Here is a 19,359-nt window from a genome sequence, read left to right on the forward strand (position 1 = left end):
GCATATTATTGCAGATGAAGTACTATTTCCCTGGTATGACATTAATAAAAATGTAACTGTCTGTAAAAATACTTTACAGTTGATACTGTGAGCAGCTCTACATGCATGTATTTTGGTTACCTGTGTCACTACGTAACTATGTAAAAGCTCCAAGAGCATTTACATAAACCAAGTTTGTTCTTCATAGGTTATGACATCAAGCTGGTCTGACCTTTTTTCCCCAGACAAAAAAATATCAGAATCTAAACCTATCCTAAATCTTACAGGGATCAGTCCCAAAAGGTACTATTAACCTATGAATCAAGTCTACAGAAAACAGAGCATCATTCAATCCAGAAATGTAAATATGATTGATGAAGACAATATATAAATTAATAAAGTTAAAAAAATATCACTGATAACTCACTTTTCTAAAAGTGTTGTTACACTGTAACTTGGGAGATTCTTGAAAACAAAGACCCAACAAGTATGATACAACAACATCCCAAGTGCAAAAGGTGACAACTATGCTGCCCTGATGAAAGAACCAGAATTAAGAGATGGTGTCTCACAGACAGTCTAAAAATGACTTAGTGACACAGTTCCAATCAAAAAAGTGAATCTCTGTCCAAAAGCATAATTGAAGAAAGGCTAATGGCAAAAGAGAATAAGTCCTGCCTCGGCTGCTGATTTTTCTTTCTTTTATTTATTTCCAATTGAAAGAAGTTTTGCCTTGCAAAAGATGCAAATACTTTGAATTTCAGTTAAAATCAGTAAAAATCACTGGGACAATAGCTCTCCTATAGAATGAACAGAACAGCATACATGATAGACCTATTTTGTAGCAGTGGCATAACAGTAGTAGATGATCTTTAGGATCGAAATCACTGTGATCCTCCTAAACACAATTCTACAGAGATTTCTTTGCAACATATTTAATCCCTTCTCCCTCACATTAGAAGTGTATTGTAATGTACGTATATACATATATTTGACTATATCAACATAACATACAGCTTCATATTTTAACAGATTCTCATTTATAGCTAATGTTTAGGCACTGAAGTGTATTGTAATGTAAAACTTCAGAAACCTTACTTTTGGTTGTTAACAGTTTATGATACTTCTAGCATGTATGGATGAACCTTAGGTTATACTAACCTGAAATTCATGTAGTTACCAGTTCTCTGTCACACAAACAAAAATGATAATTTAAAAACAACAGTTTCCTAACACCTGAGTTTTCTATCAGTGAGCAAACTACAGAGAGGCAGCAGCAGTTCATTTGCTCCATTAACTTGCTTTATTGCAGCCTCTTGATACATCTCCAGTGTGGTCGTTCCTAAGCACACAATCAGGATCCATATTACACACAATCATGCTGGAAGATCCCTTCCCGAGAAGGAAGGGGTTTTTTGTGACAACGTGGACATACCTTTGAATACTTGGAGTGTAACTGTATTTATGTACTACTGGACACAGCTGGTAAGACCTGATACTCTGGTACCAGCTCAGCTGTCCCAACACTTCACACCATAGCACTACTAGGCCAAACACAAGCATACACGGACAGAGACAAGTGCAGAACACCTTAATGAACTAGGTAATTTGCTTACAGGTAAGTGATGGTTGAGCACCATTTAACTCACTCCCTTATCAACTTCAAAATTCCACCTAGCTTCTTGTTTTACATCCACATGTAAGTTAGATGGACAATACATTCAGAGCACAGTTAACTTCCTTCCTGCACTCAGCCATTGCTTCCTCTTGGGCTTCTGACTACACAGCTTAACATAAAAGAAAAGAGTGTTATTCTCACTGCACATTCAAAGTGATCTCGGGAGCTCTCTGGTCCTCTTTTCCCCATATGGTGTAAAAAAAAAAAAACAAAAAAACACCACACAAACCAAAGCCAAAAGCAAACAAAGAACCCACAGCAACTGTTTCAGAACCTTGGTGCTGAAAGACAAAGTGTCAAAACAGCGGCAAAACAGCTTTTTTTCCTCCAAGCTTTCTACAAATATTACAGTATATATCACACAATAACAAGATTGTTAATAATTTGAATATAAACAACTACTTACCTCAAAACAGATTTTCCTAGTTTCTAACAGTAGCACACAACTAATTTTCCATTCAATTTTATGGAAAAGCATGCGATCTCAGGTGTATAGCATCACAGCTTCTAAGGTGTGTGGGGAAGAACACATTCCAGCTTTAAAATACACGCTAAAGGTCAGAAAAAGAACTCTGAAGTACACAAGCACAGTAAAGACAAACACTGGCTGAGAAACAGTTTCTCCTTACTGCAGAACTAACAACAGCAACAATAGCAGACTCCTACACACTGCTTAGCTTAGGCAAAATAAAAAATACAAATTCACTTTGAGGCCGCTACAGGTAAGCAACTGCTGAGTTGTATTAACTGAAGTTGCCAGTAGCAGGGAAATCGGCTCAAGTCAAATAACACTACTGTGCTGAAGTTAAGGATCTGTGCATAAGACTTGCAAAAGAGGCAGTGTAAGAACTGTAAATTCTTCACTGAAAAAAACAAATTATGACAAGTTAAAGTCTCTTGAGAGCACAGAAGCCTGGATTAACCTTGAGATTAAAAAAAAGTATTTTAATTAGTATTCAACTCTAGATATCTTCTGAAGTACAAATTATGCTCTTTCAAACTAAAACTGTATGTAGATACGCACGCGAGAGCTTTCTGCCTATCAGACCTCACTTCAACACTCATACAAGTATTTGCAAGACCAGGAGCTCTGCCACAGCTTACACAGGAATGCAAGTCCTCTTAGAAGTCCATGCTGCAGAGAAAGGTTAGAAAAGCAGGATGAAACATTCATAAAGGCTTAGGAGCTATAGATCAATTATAACTTTAAGTCATAAGAATTAGAAGTTGTAGCAAAACTAAATAAAAGGGGAGAACTGGCCTCTTCGGACATGGAGAAGGCTGAGGTACTTAACAAGTTCTTTGCTTCAGTCTTCACTGTCAGTCCCACACCTCTCATGTCCCTGTATGTCAAAGCTGGGGTTGGGAGAGCAAAATCCTCCCGAGCACAAGAGTGGAGCAAGTCTGAGACCACTTCATGAGGCTGGATGTGTACAAGTCTACGTGGCCAGAAAATACCCATCCCAGGAACTGGCTGATGTGGTTGCAAAGCAGTTCTCCACCATACGTGAAAAACTGTGGCTGTCAAGCAGTTCCCAGTGACTCCGATATTAAAGAAAGGGAGAAAGGAAGACGTAGGGAACTACAGGCCAGTGAGCCTCACACCTGTGCCTGGAAAGATCAAGAAGCGGATACTCCTGAAAGAGCGTCAAGACACACCCGAGATGTGGAGCTGATTTGAGATAGCCAGCATAGCTTCAACAAAGGCAGGTCATATCTGACCAATCTGGTGGCCTTCTATGACGGAGTAACAGCATCACTGGCCAAGGGCAAATAATGTCATCTACCTGGAGTCATACGAGGCCTTCGATACAGTCCCAAACTACATCCTTATACCAAAATTGGAGAGATGTGGATCTGAAGGCTGGACTATTAGGCTGATCAAAAAATTGGTTGAATAGTCGTCGTGAGAGGGCCGTTGTCAATGGCTCTATGTTCAGGTGCAGGCTGGTCATGAGTGATCCCTCAGGGGTCTGTCATGGGACTGGTGTTCTTTAACACCTTTATCAATAGCATATACTGTGGGATCAAGAGTGCCCTCAACAAGTTGGCTGATGACACCAAGCTGAGTAGTGCAGTCAATACAGCAGGAAGGGATGCCATCCAGAGGGACCTGGACAGGCTTGAGAACTGGGCACACGAGAACCTGATGAGGTTTAACAATATCAAGCACGAAGTGCTGCACTCGGGTTGAGGTAATCCCAGATATGAGTACACACTGGGAGAAAAACTCACTGAGAACAGCCCTGCAGAGAAGGACTTTGGGGTCTTGATGGACAAAAAGCTGGACATGAGCCAGCAGTTTGCTTCTGCAGCCCAGAGGCCAATAGCATCCTGGGCTGCATCAACAGAGGGGTGGCCAGTAGGGAGATGGAGGTGATTGTCTCACTCTACTTTACCCTTGTGAGGCCCCATCTGGAGTCCTGTTTCCAAGCCTAAGGTCCCCAGTCCAGGACGAAGCTGTTGGAGCAGGCCCAGAGAAGAGCCACAAAGATGATCAAAATGCTGGAGCACCTCTTCTATGATGAAAGGCTGATGAAGCCAGGCTTGTTTAGCTTGGAGAAGAGAAGGCTCTGGGGAAACCTCGCTGTGGTCTTCCAGTATATGAAGGGAGCTTACAAGCAGGAGCGGAACCAGCTTTTTACACTGTCTGGTAGTGACAGGACAAAGTAGAATGGTTTTAAATTAAAAGAGAAGGGATTTAGATTAGATGTTAGGAATAAACTTTTTACTCAGAGGGTGGTGAGGTGCTGGGACAGGTTGCCCAGAGAAGCTGTGGATGTCCCATTGCTGGAGGCATTCAAGCCAGCTTGGATGGGATCCTGGGCAGCCTCATCTAGTGGCTAGCAACCCTGACCATGTCAGGGAGGTTGGAACTAGATGATCTCTAATGTTCCCTCCAACCTAAGCCATTCTATGATTCTATGATCAAAATAAAGAACCAGAAGTAAAAAACATACCTATTACGGTCAAAATGTTTTATAACCCTACAAGTAGTTTGATGGAATTAATGAATGCTATTGGAACTATTAGAATGCTATTATAATTTGTGAGGAGGACTGGTAAAATAAATATGCATCACTTACATTTGAGAAACTCTGAAAAACAAATAGGGAATTCAATCTACAGTCTTTGGAAGGTAAAGCTAATCATATAAGACAGAGAGGAAAAAGCAGATCCATAATGAATCTGTATTTCCTTGCCAGATCTTACAGCTTATTGAATCTGCCTATATGGTCAAGTTTAAACAGTTTGTATACATAACTGTAATTATTGCATTGTAATATATCTCTAATAAACCTATGTACCTGCATGCTTTATGAACCTGTCCTATATCTACAGTATTTTTCAATGCTCCCAAGTAAGCTATAATAGAACCACCTGATACCTTTCATGGTCCAGACCAAGGTTTTGCCTACAATAATCTTCTCCATTCCCTTTTTCTTACAAAGGGAAACACTTACTAAAAAGTTTACAGATCCCATGAAGAACCTCCCCCTCCTTCAATTCTAAGAAACAGGGATGATAACACTCCCCTTCCTCAGAGCAAACAACAGACCTGCAACAGATTCTCAGACATTAAAGTATTAGTGAAATGGGGAATACAACTACAGCAGGCTGTCCTATCAGAGGATTTTCTGTGAACATTTGCAGGCTTATCTAGTTTAAAAAATCAAGGTGACATTATGTAAAGCTATCTTATTTTGCATAGTTTTAAACTATCTCTTCTGTTAGTCACTCAATACTGGTTTTTTTTTTTAATTCCTGATGAACTGATTTCACTAATTTGACTTAGAACAGCAGCATCAGTTATTCTATGCTTAGAAAGTCTATCTGCTACAGCCAGCAAAACTATCCCCTCCAGTCCCTGCACCTGCATTCAATGCCCCATAAAAATCAAGAGAAGGGGAAAAATGCTTCTTAACAACTAACGGCAAGCATATCAAACACTTTAAGAGCACTGTCCAAAGGACGTACAAAAATTACAGAGTAAAGTGCTTCCTCCTGCACAAGGATGGTACTCCTTAGAATTCTTCAGGAAAGCAGGAAGGAAAGAAACATTCAATCTTAACTTGGGAGCAAACGTCTGAACAAGTTTCTTCGGATTCCTTAACACCCTCTGAACACACAGCACAGTTTAAGAAGCTGAAGGTTGATTCTCACACTCAAGGAAGCTCACGCTTTACTCACTAAGACACAGAGGCTGTCTCACAGCACGTTTACTAACGGTGCCCAGAGAAGCCCCCTAACGCGGGCACCCCTCCACCAGGCGAGCTGCCGGCCACGAATACCACTCACCCCGGAGCTCCCGGCGCTGGGGCAGCCTAGGCCGCACCCGAGGGGCACGGCCGAGAGCGCATCCTCCTCGGAGGCCCCACAGCCAGCCGCCCCCACAGCCCGGCCCGGCCCCGCTGCCGGCCACCCCACAGCCTGCGACCGGCCTGGGGACTGAGTGGGACAGCCAGCTCTACGCAGCCTCAAAGAAGCAGAGGCTGCCAGCAGCCCTCATACTGCCCTACTGGGGGTCGCCACGCTCTACCAGGGACCCAGCGGGCGGGCGGGCGGTCCCAGAGCACGGAGGGGCTGGGCGAGGGGACTCCGAGCGCCTCACCCGAAAACAGAAGGTGTGGGGCTGCAGGGTGGCGATACGCCCACGTACCTGTTGTGCCTCTGCGCTGCGGAGGCGCTGCTGTAATAGGCCGCTCTGCGCTGGGCGCTGCGCGGCACCGGGTGCAGCGGGATCTGATCCGCCATCTTGGGGGCGCCGCGCCGCGCCGCGCCGCACCTCCCCACCGCGCGGCCGGCACCTCTGACGTCACGGCCAGCACCAGCTGACGGCGGGATAGAGGGAGCGCCGGCGGGGCGGGGTCCGCCCTATTAAACAAGGAGGTGGGGCAGCAGCGCTCTGTGCTGGCGGAGGGGCGGGGCGTTCCAAGAAAGCTGGAGTTCAGGCCTGGAAGGGGGTTTGCGGGAGGCAAAGCAAGAGCGGTTGTCTTCAGGCTGAGGCTGCAAACACCTCCTGGCTTTTAATGTGGTTAAGGTAGGCTGCCCTTCAGTCTCCAGGAGGCAAAGACTGGCTGCTACCTGTGCTGGATGTCAGCAAATACGTGCGTGATCGCCAAGAACGAGTACAAGCACTGCGGATTGACAGTAACTGTTTTCTGCCATTAAACAGAGTTTGTTTTTGTGAGACAGAGGTATCGTCATGTGGAAATGGATATTCTGTAACTCAGGGATACTTAACCAATCTGCAGGATTTCATAAGGGAGAGATCAGTACATGAGTTTCCAAAGGAAAAAAATGGTGAGGAAGATAAAGGAGTTCGTAGACCTACTGTAGGATGTAATCCTTCCATGTTCCTCTGAAATGGGCCGCTGGAGGAAGCAAAAGGCCTGGCACTGTCAGATACACAGCCTTCCTACAAAAATAGGAAGAAGGAAAACAAATTTATTTTGCCATGAATATTCAAGACAAAAACAAATAGAGAAATAAATAAAAGTAAGTAGTCTACCACCAAAAATTTTCTTTCAAACAAATTTCTCTAAAAGAAGACAGCAAAATATACCCTAAGTGCAGAATACAAGGTTAACCAAAAGATACGTGATAGAAGCTTTTCTTGATCATATATTCTTCTTTATATTATTGGAAATTCCTGGGGTCACCTTTCCCAGCAGAATTTTTTAGAATTTTTAATGATAGTACAAAAAGAAGTCAGAGATGTCAGGCTTCGCCATGTAGATATGCAATCATCCTTTTACAAAATGCCTTAAGCTCACAAGATTACGGAATGAAAAAAAAAAAAAACATTTCACAAGTGAAAAAAAATTCTTCAATCATTTACAGAATGCTCAAGCATACACATGATATGTGAATTAGGCCAAGATTTTTGGCAATGAATTACTGATTATGCAAATTACTAAATTCAGAGTTGTCAGTAGAATGCTCCCTTCGGTTTTCTAGACTGCAGGCTTTGCTCCTTTTACTTCTCTGAGGATATCACATGGAAAGATGTTCGTGGGACTGTTGAAACCTTTGGCCTCCTGGGTTGTGACCTGAAGTATGCAGTGTGGTTATAGCAGTGCCAGAACCCAAGAAGAACAAATGGGTGAGAGTTGCTCTCTCCAGTGCCAAATGAAGTTGCTCTGACTACCCAGATATTCAGAATGAAGAGTTGCTGCATTAAAATTATTTTTTACGGTAAATAGATGTAACCTGAAAATAAGACCTCCATATCAAAATCTTGGGCAAAAAGATAATCTACAAGCTACATAATTCAAATAACTGATCAGAGTAGGAGACACTTTGGCTGTAGTTTGCAAAGGACAATAAAATCTGTGTAATCATATTGTCTTGTGGGACAGGACAGACAGCAACACAGCCCTCAGAGGTCTCTGGCATTCTCACATGAATTCAGGTTATTCTGCAGGCCATTACCCATCCAGTCCTACTACCAGTCACAAGATATGGGACTGATGTGGAAGCTGCTGTGGAGCAGCCAGAGATCCTGACACATCCTTGTCCCAGGAGATGTCCTACTCTCCCAGCACTATTTAACAAAATGTGAGGTGGTTTCTGCGTGTCTTTCTATCGTAGAATGATGGGGGAATGGTCAGTACTGAGGCACTGCAATACACTGTCTACAGTAAAGGATTTTCCCATCTGCTGGAACAAAGATCATGAGGCCCTAGCAATGCTTAAGATAACTTGCCAAGTGCAAATTTCTAATCAATATTTTGGCTTTAAGCATACTATGTGGTTACTGTAGGCATCAACAGACTCAGAATCCTCGAAGTTGTAACAGGAGAGCAGGAACAATTGCCTCCTGCCTGATCTGCGGCGATGGACGTTCTTTGTGTGTTTGAATAATGAAACACAACCCTTAAAACTTTAAACCTAACAATTATGGCAGTCCTAGGTTTTTATGGCCGTTGTTATTATCATTTCTGGTTAGAGACAAGCTCAGCAGAGAGGGATCTGAGGGTGCAGCTGACAGCTGCTCAGCATGAGCCAGCAGTGTGCCTGACAGCCAAGGGGTAAACTGCATTTTGGGGTTCATTAAACACAGCACGGACAGCTGGTCAAAACAGGTGATTCTCCTGCTGCATTTAGTGATGGTGTGGCCTCACCTTGGATACTGTGTTTAATTCTGGGCTCCACAGGATAAAAAGGGTGTTAAGGTCCTTGAAAGCATCCAGAGGAGGCACCAAAGCTGTAAACAAGGCTGGAGGGTATGTCCTGTGAGGAGAGGCTGAGAACACCTGGGCTTGTGCAGTCTGGAGCAGAGGAGGCTGAGGGGTGACCTCATTGCCCTCTGCAGCTTCCTGAGAATGGAGTGCAGAGGGAGGTAGAGGATAGGAACAGCACAAAGCTGGCAGGGGATGGTCAGACTGGGCTCTGGGAAACATTTCTGTACCATGAGGGTAGTCAAACACTGAAACAGGCTTTCTAGAGAGGTGGTTGATTCACTGTGCCTGTGACAGCTCAAGAGACACTGGGACAGTGCCCTCATTAATGTGCTTTTCGTTAGCCCTGAAACAGTCAGCAGTTAGGCTCCATGATATTTGAAGGTCCCTTCCAACTGAAGGATTCTATCCTATATCCTATTATGCAGGAATTTATCTCAAAACATTAAAATTGTAACTTTAACAACTATGCATTCAGAATCCTTTTCTTGTGGTTTAGTGAAGTTACTTCTGTTCAGTGGGGCTAAGAGAATTAAACTGATTTCTCTGAGTTTATTTTTTTATTCCAGTTTGTAGAAGAGCAATTTTTGAATAGAACAGAAATCACTTAATTCAAGTTAGCAGCATAAGGCCAATTTTCTTGTCTCTGTAGATCTGTGATTCTGTATTCAGTGGATTATTTGGTTATATTTATTATTTATCATGTTATTTGGTCTGTAGCTTTTCCTAATGTTAGTCAATTGTATGTACATTTGGAAATTCCATATGTATAGTCAAATACATGATCAAGCATTTACAATAAAGGGTTTATTATTGGCAGCATTGTAAATGTCCCAGCATGGGACAATCATTAGGAACTATAAATCCCTTTAGAGTCTTGATTTCTTACTGAATCTAATGTATTCTCTAAGCTTTTATTTTATTAATGCATATTTGAGGCTTTTAAAAGGTAAATACCTTGTTGTTACATGTGTGCAAGGAGGCTTTGAAGCAGAAAATGTTCTAAGAAGAAAATGTCAGTTTTCAATCAAAAGCCAAGAGAATGACAAAGATTTATCATTTTTGAATGCATACAGTTTTGCTTATTAGAAATATGTTTAAAACATAGAGTTGTAAGGTTTAGTGGAAATATATCACAATCTGAGCTTCTTGATCAAGCAAATTGCTTTCTTTAATCAATATTTTCAAACAGTATTGAAAGCTTCTTAGATTAGACACTTTGCTTATGTGGCATCTATCATCATTCAGCCGTGTCTCTGGTTTGTCATGTAATCCTGTTCTATGGTTTTGTGTTTGGTTCTGATTTTCTTTTAGAGAAAATTCTTAAATTTTTTCTTAGATTTTTTTAGTGTGAAACTGAGACTTTAGCACACGATGTTCAGATATGCATAATATACCTGACTACGTTTTTAAATTATGTCTCCTTTTGTGTTTATAAATCCTGCAAGGTCACAAGTAAACTTGCTGTTTATCTGGGCTTTTCTAGTCAGGCATCTGAAGCAGGTGTTATTTTGCAAAATGTAAAAAACTTTTCAAAAGATAAATGTTTCTGTATTCATTGGCTAAATAACATTTACCACTTAATATCACAATATCATGTATTTATGATAGTATGTAAATATAACACCATTCTGAAATAAACTGTGTCATCCTTTCTATAATTCTGTTTTGCATTTTTTTTTTTGAATTTACAAAAAATTGGCAGGGATCCAGAACCAGTGATTTATAGATCTGGTGAACTATTGCTTTATACAAGAATGAGCGGGCAAGGAAAATATCATGCATTTGTTGCATGGGTGTAGAACCTATCTATAACTTGTACTGCCTGATGTCCCCAGAGGACATTTTATAATAACTTATACTTCTGCCTTTCTACTTCTACTACAAATGTTCAAGGTTAAGTGTTCACTTCCTCCTACTCCTGTGCATGTATCCAGTCTGGGCTAGTGTAGAGGGAGGAGATGAAATACCGTGTGAAGACAATTTGTTCTACACTGTCGTTCTTGAAGGCAAATGTTAAAATCAGTTATACTAATGTAAATCTGTATGAGTACTACTAAAATCAATTGAATATAAAACAAAAGTAATGAGTTTCAGTAAGTTTTGTATAGCATTATGTGAAATCAAATTTACGTTATTTTTATACTAGGTGTTTTCTCACCTCATCCTGCGAAGAACCTCACATTTCCATTTTACTTGAGGAACTTCTATTCATCACTGATGATCCAGCTCAATATCTGCCTTCAAATTTTCAGCAAATTGCAAATCAGTCCAAGACACCTAGAAGCATAGAAAATACCTGGAAAGACCTAAGCAAAGCAAAACAGAGTGCAGGTAAGAATACTTTTGATCTTATAGGAAGAGCTGAAGGCAACAAGGAAGTTTAAGCAAAATAATTTCTTACACTGTCAGAGTGAGGGAGAAGAATATTTACAAAAAAGAGGGAGCTAAAACAGCTATAGGTATCAGTTTTAATATTTCTAATAACAATGCCTCCACATCTTCAATTCTTATTAGTAAGACGTAACAAAATAGTTGTCTTTCTATGGGAGAAAAACAAAATTAGAGATACTGTTTTCTCTGTGAGGATCCTTGTTTTAAAAGATTACTTCAGACGATGAGGCCACAGGCAATTCAGTTACACAGCAAAATCAATAGGTTTAGAAGCACCAACAAGTAAAAACAATCATAGAAAACATTACTATACTATCAAAGCAAACACAGACACAACAGGTAATAGAAACAAAACACTACTTACTGTGTCTATATAACTACAAAACAAGAAATTCTATTTCTATACATTGTGTTTTTAATATTCATGGCATTCAGTGTTTGTCAATTAATTTGTACTCCCAGGTGTTACATTTCATTCAGTCCTTCAAGGTCTTCTGTTTGGAAAATATCAGCTCTCTGCAGCTCCAAAAGATTTACAGACTGCTAAATCTGTGCTCATCCTTTTTAGTCCATCCTTACAAAACCACGGGTCTTGCACAACTGGCCTCACACCAACTGTGTACCACCTTCACCTGTATTTCCTAAAATAATTCTTTAGGAATATAATACCAGACAGACCTCTTCTAAATAAAGCAGCAAGCTGTATTGGGGATTTTGCCAGAGCTACATTTTCCAGCTTGTATTAAGTTTGGCTGAAAAGGTGTTTTCTCCAATTCAGTTGGCAGCAGATGAGGCAAAAAAATCCAAGCAAGTCCTGGAGTACTTAAACCAAATTGTTTTGGAAAAGCAAAGATACACTTTGATGACTTCTGATACAAGTAACAATCATGTCTTCATTTAATCTATTCATTTTTGATTGTGGATAAACAAAAGGAGAAAAATAAAAATACAATACTGATTATTTTACTGAGCTTTTATAATGACTCTTCAGTGAGAACTGTCTAGTAACTGCTCATGGTATCTCTTCAGTTATATTATCCTTGAAGTTAAACGTTGCTTCAATATGCATTTTAAAAATCCAATGCATTTTAATTTCTAGTTAGCTTCTAAGATGCACCTTCTCATCCTTATAATGCATTTAAATTTTACACAAGACTTTTCTTTGTAGTTGGAGGAATTAAAACTGTAGGATCAAACTTTTGAGCTGGACTAGCAACATTTTATCTTGTGAAGCCAGAGACTAGGCAATAAAGTATTTCCATGATTTCTGGTGCAAAATCAACAGCAAAGTGCACCAGCTCTTCAAAAGGACACAAATTATTTGAGTGATCTCCATGGGTTTATTTTAACAAATTCCATTCTGTTGATATTTCAAATAAATAAATACAGCTGCTTTAATACCTCCTTGAAACTGAGAGAAAATACACCCATAGATTAATTGGAAATCTTTTGTTATTTCAGAGATTCTGAAAAGGTTGTGGAAGGATAAGCAGGATCTAAGTATAAATCTGAGTGTCTACTTGTATTCTCTGCTTTCAGACTCAGTAGATCTTATTTCCTTCTGCGGTTTTTATTACAACAGTGCCCAAAAGCTTCAAGTTGAATTAAAGGTCTTTATTCTGAGAACGGTGCAGTAGAGGATAAAGAAAAAAGCTCCCAGATGATAAGTGACAAAATATATAGTGTCTTGTATACTATGTTTTTCAAAAATCAGAAAGGAATGGCAATGTCCTCTTTCTCATGTATCTCCTCATTTCTGCCCCTGCCACCAGCTCAGACTCATAGCAAAGGGGCTTCTTGTTCTCCTCAGATCTGCTTTTGGAACCTCTTTCAATCATTCTAGATAATGCCAGATTTGTCTCCTTTTAAAATTCAGATATTCTCTGTATACTGATTTCACTCTAAGAATCATAGAATGTCTTGGCTTGGAAGGGTCCTCAAAGATCATCTAGTTCCAACTCCTCTGCCAAGGGCAGGGTGGCCAGCCACTCGATCATGCTGCCCAGGGCTCCCTCCATCCTGGCCTTGAACGCCTCCAGGGATGAAGCGTCCACAACTTCTCTGGACAGCCTATTTCAGCATTTCACCACTCTCTCAGTGAAAATTTCCCCCCTGATACCTAATGTAAATCTCCCCTCTATAAAACCATTCTACCTTGTCCTATCACTACCTACCTGTGTCCTGTGTAAAAAGTTTATTTCTGTCCTGCTTATAAGCTCCCTTTAAGTATAAGAAGGCCACTATCAGGTCTCCTCAGAGTCTTCTCTTTTCCAGGCTGAACAAGCCCACCTGCTTGAGCCTGTCTTTGTAGGGGAGGTGCTCCAGCTCTCTGTTCAGCTTTGTGACCCTCCTCTGCTCCAAAAACTCCGTGTCTTTCCTGAGCTGAGACTTGAATGCAGTACTCCAGATGGGGCCTCACAAGGGCAGAGTTGAGGGGAACAGTCACCTCACTTGTGCTGCTGGCCATCCTTCTGTTGATGCAGCCCAGGATACAGCTGGCCTTGAAGGCTGCGAGTGCGCATCTGGCTCATGTTAAGTTTTTCATATACAAGTTTCCTGGTCAGGAAACTCCTGGGGCAGTTTCCTAGTGACACCCTTTGTCTGAGCCCCAGAAATACAGTACACTTCTCTAAGAAGAGGCTCTGCTCAGCATATTGGTTGTTCAGTTCCCTGCAGGAAGAAGTCACCTGTAACTAATACCTGTCTCTTTTTCTTTGGGGTTGTAGCCTTGATATCGGGGGAAGGCTTTTCTTGTTTTGGTTTTATTGATTCCTGTAGTGTAAGTGGGCTGTTATCACCCACAAGAAGCAGTTTGAATCTTACAGATTTTCTCTGTATGGCATACTTACCCATGTAAGATGCATATTTTTATGCTTTCTTAGCCCCATGATTGTTACCATATCCTTTTGTGTTTTTAGGAATGGCAGCTACTATCAGGCCAGTGCAGCATGGGTTGAAGAAATCATTTTCCCAACTCATCATTGTGAATGTCTTGTATCTTCCTGTGTCCTTCCTCTAGCTTCTTTTCCAATATTGCATGGAATGTTAGTCTGCTCCTTTTCAACTAATTATCTCTCACTTAGAAACTTTCCCATTACTACTTGGCATAAAATTCTAGTGTTTTTTTTTGTGTGTACTTATATAATTTGTAAACGTTTTCTACCATTTGTTCAGGAATTCCCTGTGAAAGTACTAAAAGCTAGTACTTACAGTGCTAGTAAGATCCCACAGTCTTGTGGGGTGAAGGAGGAGGAAAACACACCTTTTTGTAGGAAGAACACAAGGGTTGGTGTGAGGTTGGTGGCTATGGAAACACGTGAGCGTGGTCAAGACGGTATTAGGGCTTCTCCCACTCATATGGTGGCCCAGCTCAGGTGCATCTACACCAATGCACACGGCACGGGTAACAAACAGGAGGAGCTAGAGGCCATTGTGCAGTCGGAGAACTATGATATAGTTGCCATCACGGAAACATGGTGGAATGACACACACAGCTGGAATACTGTGATTGATGGCTACCGACTTTTCAAAAGAGATAGGCAAGACAGGAAGGGTGGTGGTGTAGCCCTCTATGTTAAGAAAGAATATGAATGTATGGAAATTGATGATGGTGATGATAGGGTCGAGAGCTTATGGGTTAGAATAAAAGCGAAGGCCAATAAGACTGACATAATTGTGAGAGTCTGCTACAAACAGGACGAAGTAGTGGATAAGATACTTTATGGGCAGTTGGGTGAGGTATCGAGGTCTCTACCCCTTGTTCTCATGGGGGACTTAAACTTCCCAGACATCTGCTGGAATTATAATACAGCAGAAAGGGAACAGTCCCGGAGGTTCCTAGAGTGTGTCAGAGACAACTTCCTGACACATCTGGTGAAGGAGCCAACAAGGGGAACCAAAATCCTGGACCTGCTGCTTGTTAACAGAGAAGGCCTTGTGGGGGGATGTAAAGGTTGGAGGCCGTCTGGGGTAAAGTGATCATGAAATAATAGACTTTTCAATCTTTGTTGAACCTCAGAGGGAATCAGCAAAACTGCAACTTGGACTTCTGAAGGGCAGACTTTGGCCTCTTTCGGAGAATGGTTGGGAGAGTCCCCTGGGAGGTAGTTCTGGAGGGCACGGGAGCCTGGGACAGCTGGGAATACTTTAAGGAAGTTATTTTAATGGTGCAGGAGCTGGCCATCCCCAAGTCACGGAAGACAAGCCGTCGGGGTAGAAGACCGGTCTGGCTGAACAGAGATCTTAACCTGGAACTCAGGAACAAAAGGAAAGTTTATGGTCTTTGGAAGAGGGGGCAAGCAACTTATGATGATTACAAGTACCTAGTGAAGCTGTGCAGGGAGAAAATTAGAAAAGCCAAAGCCCATCTAGAACTGAACTTGGCCACTAAGGTGAAGAACAGCAATAAATAAAAACAGTAAAAGGAGGGAGAATCTCCATCCATTGTTGGACGCTGAAGACAACACAGTGACCAAGGATCAGGATAAGGCTGAGGTACTTAATGCCTTCTTTGCCTCAGTCTTTAATAGTGAGACTTGTTGTGCCTTGGGCACACAGCCCCTTGAGCTGGCAGATGGGGATGGGGAACAGAATAGGCCGTGCACAATCCACGATGAGATGGTTTTGGACCTGCTCTGCAAGCTGGACACTCACAAGTCCATGGGGCCAGATGGATTGCACCATAGAGTGCTGAGGGAGTTGGCGGATGTGGTTGCCAGGCCTCTCTCCATCATCTTTTGACAGTCCTGGCTAACAGGGAATGTCCTGGTTGACTGGAGACTAGCAAATGTGATGTCCATCTTCAAGAAGAGCCGGAAAGATGATCCTGGTAGCTACAGACCTATCAGTCTCACCTTGGTGCCAGGGAAGGTTATGGAACGGATAATCTCAGGATACATTGTGGATCAGTTAAAGGTCAACCAGGGGACCAGGCCCAGTCAGCATGGGTTTATGAATGGTAGATCCTGTTTGACAAACCTGATTTCGTTCCATGACAAGGTGACCCACTTAGTGGATGAAGGTAAGGCTGTCGATGTGGTCTACCTGGACTTCAGTAAGGCCTTTGACACTGTCCCCCACAGCATCCTTGTAGAGAAGCTGGCTGCCCATGGTTTGGATGGGCATAGACTCTGCTGGGTGAAACACTGGCTGGAAGGTCGGGCCCAGAGAGTTGTGGTCAGTGGGGTTAAATCCAGTTGGCGGCCAGTCACGAGTGGTGTCCCCCAGGGCTTAGTGCTGGGGCCTCTTCTATTCAACATCTTTATCAATGATCTTGATGAGGGGATTGAGTGCACCCTCAGTAAGTTTGCAGACAACATCAAGTTGGGAGGGAGTGTTGATCTGCCTGAGGGTAGAAAGGCACTACAGAGGGACCTGGATAGACTGCATTGATGGGCCAAGGTAAACCATATGAGTTTCAACAGGGCCAAATGTTGGGTCCTGCACTTTGGTCACAACAACTCCAGGCAACCCTACAGGCTTGAGGAGGAGTGGCTGGAAAGCTGCCTGACGGAAAGGGACCTTGGCGTGCTGATAGACAGTCAGCTGAATATGAGCCAGCAGTGTGCCCAGGTGGCCAAGAAGGCCCGTGGCGTCCTGGCTTGCATCAGGAATGGTGTGGTGAGCAGGACTAGGGAAGTAATCCTGCCCCTGTACTCGGCATTGGTGAGGCCTCACCTCAAGTACTGTGTTCAGTTTTGGCGCCCCGGTACAGAAAGGACATGGAGGTGCTGGAGCAGGTCCAAAGAAGGGCAACAAGGCTGGTGAAGGGCTTGGAGAATATGCCCTATGAGGAGTGACTAAAGGAACTGGGGCTGTTTACTCTGGGGAAGAGGAGACTGAGGGAAGACGTCATTGCTCTCTTCAAATACCTGAAAGGTGATTGCAGTGAGAGTGGGGCTGGTCTCTTCTCAGCGGTGACAGGTGACAGGACAAGGGGAAATGGCCTCAAGTTGTACCAGGAGAGCTTTAGGTTGGATATCAGGAAAAACTTCTTTACAGAAAGGGCTGTTAAGCACTGGAACAGGCTCCCCAGGGAGGTGGTTGAGTCACCTTTCCAGAATGTGTTTAAAAACCGTTTGGATGTGGTGCTTGGGGACATGATTTAGCGGTGGGTTGTTAGAGTAGTATGGTTAGGTTGTGGCTGGACTTGATGATCTTGAAGGTCCTTTCCAACCTGAGTAATTCTATGATTCTATGAAAAAAGGCTTCATCATTCTTTTTCAGAATGAGGAAGAATAAGCTTCCTTCAACACAAACTGAAGCCAGAGTTGCCCTCAATGATGTTGGATGTAGAACATAAGATGTGGTCTCCAGACAAAGTACTAGGATAAAGACTGCAAACACAAGGGAAAAATTATATAATCAAAATCCTAGGTAGAAGATGCAACAAATCAATGGAGGAAACAAGATTAAAACTAACAATTAAGAGAAGAAAAATAACTGCAAATTAAAACATTTTTTGTGAATTTCTTTTGCAGACCATATTTACAACAGTAAGGATGATAGAGTAATCAGCTTTGGCTTGCTATTTATCACTCTTCCACTAGAAAATAAGATTTTGGTAGCTACAAATTAACTTTCTGTGAGGGGAATCTAAATGAATCTGTGTCTTGTATAAATTTCAGAGACATTTCTAAATTCATTTTGATGTCTACTAATACTGAAAAGAAAGAAAGAAAGAGAGATATGTGTGTATTGCACCTTTGAGTCAGATGGCTATTGGCAAGAGCAAAGCCGAGGACGAGTCAAGGAAGTAGCTTTTCTAAGTAGAAATCTTAGGGAATTACTTTGTTTTCTTAAGTTTCCTATTAAAACAAACCAAAATCCTTATTATGAGTTATATCAGTATTGCAAAATAGACTATTCTCACTTGAATCTGAGGATAGACTTAAGTTTGTTGTTATAGTTTCTAGCTTCTTGAAGCTTTTATTATCTTTCTACAATGCCTTTTGAAACAAGCGAAGATAAGAATGGTCAGCTTTTTCTGCATAGTGGAGGTGCTAGAAAAAAAAAATCACAGCACTGTGATGTACTATGGCAACACAGATTAAAATAACCTGCACACCATAGGATTCAGTTGGGATTAGGACTAGTTTATGCTGTCCTTTCCAGATCATTGAATTATCCTTTTTTTATGAAATGTATGGATTATTTACCACATCAATATTAAATATTACTTTTCTAGGAACCATGTGAAATCTCAGGTTTTATTTAGTTTGCTTTCTTGAAAGAATGAAGTTAATCAGTATTAAATAAAAGGGGAAGAAGTGGGGGGAGAAGGAAAGATTTAAGTGTGCCCTGCAAATGTTATATGGCATTTTTATGTCACAGAATCAAAAAAGCATCAAGATCATCAAGTCCAGCCATCAACTTGACCTACCAAGTCTTATCAACAAAACAAGTCCCATAGTGCACGCAGATTCTGTTGCACTGCTCCAAGTAAAAGTAATGATGAACACACACTGATTGAAAAGCATCCTTAATCTTGCATGTTCTTCACTTCCAAGGCAGTAACGTCCTTTATAGATGACATCTCCTCTGTGTGACCTCTACTATATACAGCTAGCAATGCAGGTTCTGACACTGACATCATACCAGTGCCAAGGACTTTTAACTTATTAAATTACATAACAAATATGTCAGGATAACTTTAAGGCTAAAGTCTTTCATTTTTTAAAAATAAGAATGGATGTTTCACATTGGTTTTACCTTTGTAATAGTAACATGCAACATAGTATCTATCAGAAGGGGGAAACTGATGTTATTAGATTGTCCTTTGGTGATTGGTCTGAAATGAAAGCATCGCTGATAAGAAGAAGGAATGTATCCTTGGGCCCTCTGTGAATGATGAACAGCTTGGGTGTGAAGGAACATAAAAGACAGAGGTCAGAATGGGCCTGTGGCTTTAGGCTTCAGTTCAACAAAGCATTCAGAACATACTTTAACCCATCTAAGGTCTCTAAAATGTCGATGAAAATACTTATTTTTCCCTCAGTGCCATCAGAGGGGACACACTATGAAAGAAAGAAAAATAAGTGTGAGGTGAAAGGGGTTCCTGTGGGTGATTTGAAATTCAGTCTCTCTTCAGTCACCCTGGTCAGCTCCTTGCTTCTGCATGGTGTG

At 41.7% G+C, this 19,359-nt stretch overlaps 1 protein-coding gene and 1 long non-coding RNA gene across 3 annotated transcripts in view; one reads left to right on the plus strand and one right to left on the minus strand.

Annotated features, from left to right (window-relative positions):
• The window catches only part of ATP9B (ATPase phospholipid transporting 9B (putative)), a 167,117-nt gene extending 160,618 nt beyond the window's left edge, over positions 1–6,499 (minus strand). For both annotated transcript variants that reach the window (XM_021385725.1, XM_021385724.1), the window contains exon 1: positions 6,318–6,499. In XM_021385725.1, coding sequence (XP_021241400.1) covers positions 6,318–6,412 — 95 coding nt within the window. In that variant the 5' untranslated portion in view covers positions 6,413–6,499. The remainder of the gene's footprint in view (positions 1–6,317) is intronic.
• The window catches only part of LOC110393175, a 55,042-nt gene continuing 43,241 nt past the window's right edge, over positions 7,559–19,359 (plus strand). The window contains exons 1-2 of the long non-coding RNA XR_002434869.1: positions 7,559–8,886; positions 10,991–11,175. This is a non-coding gene — a long non-coding RNA (uncharacterized LOC110393175). The remainder of the gene's footprint in view (positions 8,887–10,990; positions 11,176–19,359) is intronic.

Source organism: Numida meleagris, chromosome 2 (assembly GCF_002078875.1).
Source record: "Numida meleagris isolate 19003 breed g44 Domestic line chromosome 2, NumMel1.0, whole genome shotgun sequence".
In the NCBI taxonomy this organism is placed as follows: Eukaryota; Metazoa; Chordata; class Aves; order Galliformes; family Numididae; genus Numida; species Numida meleagris.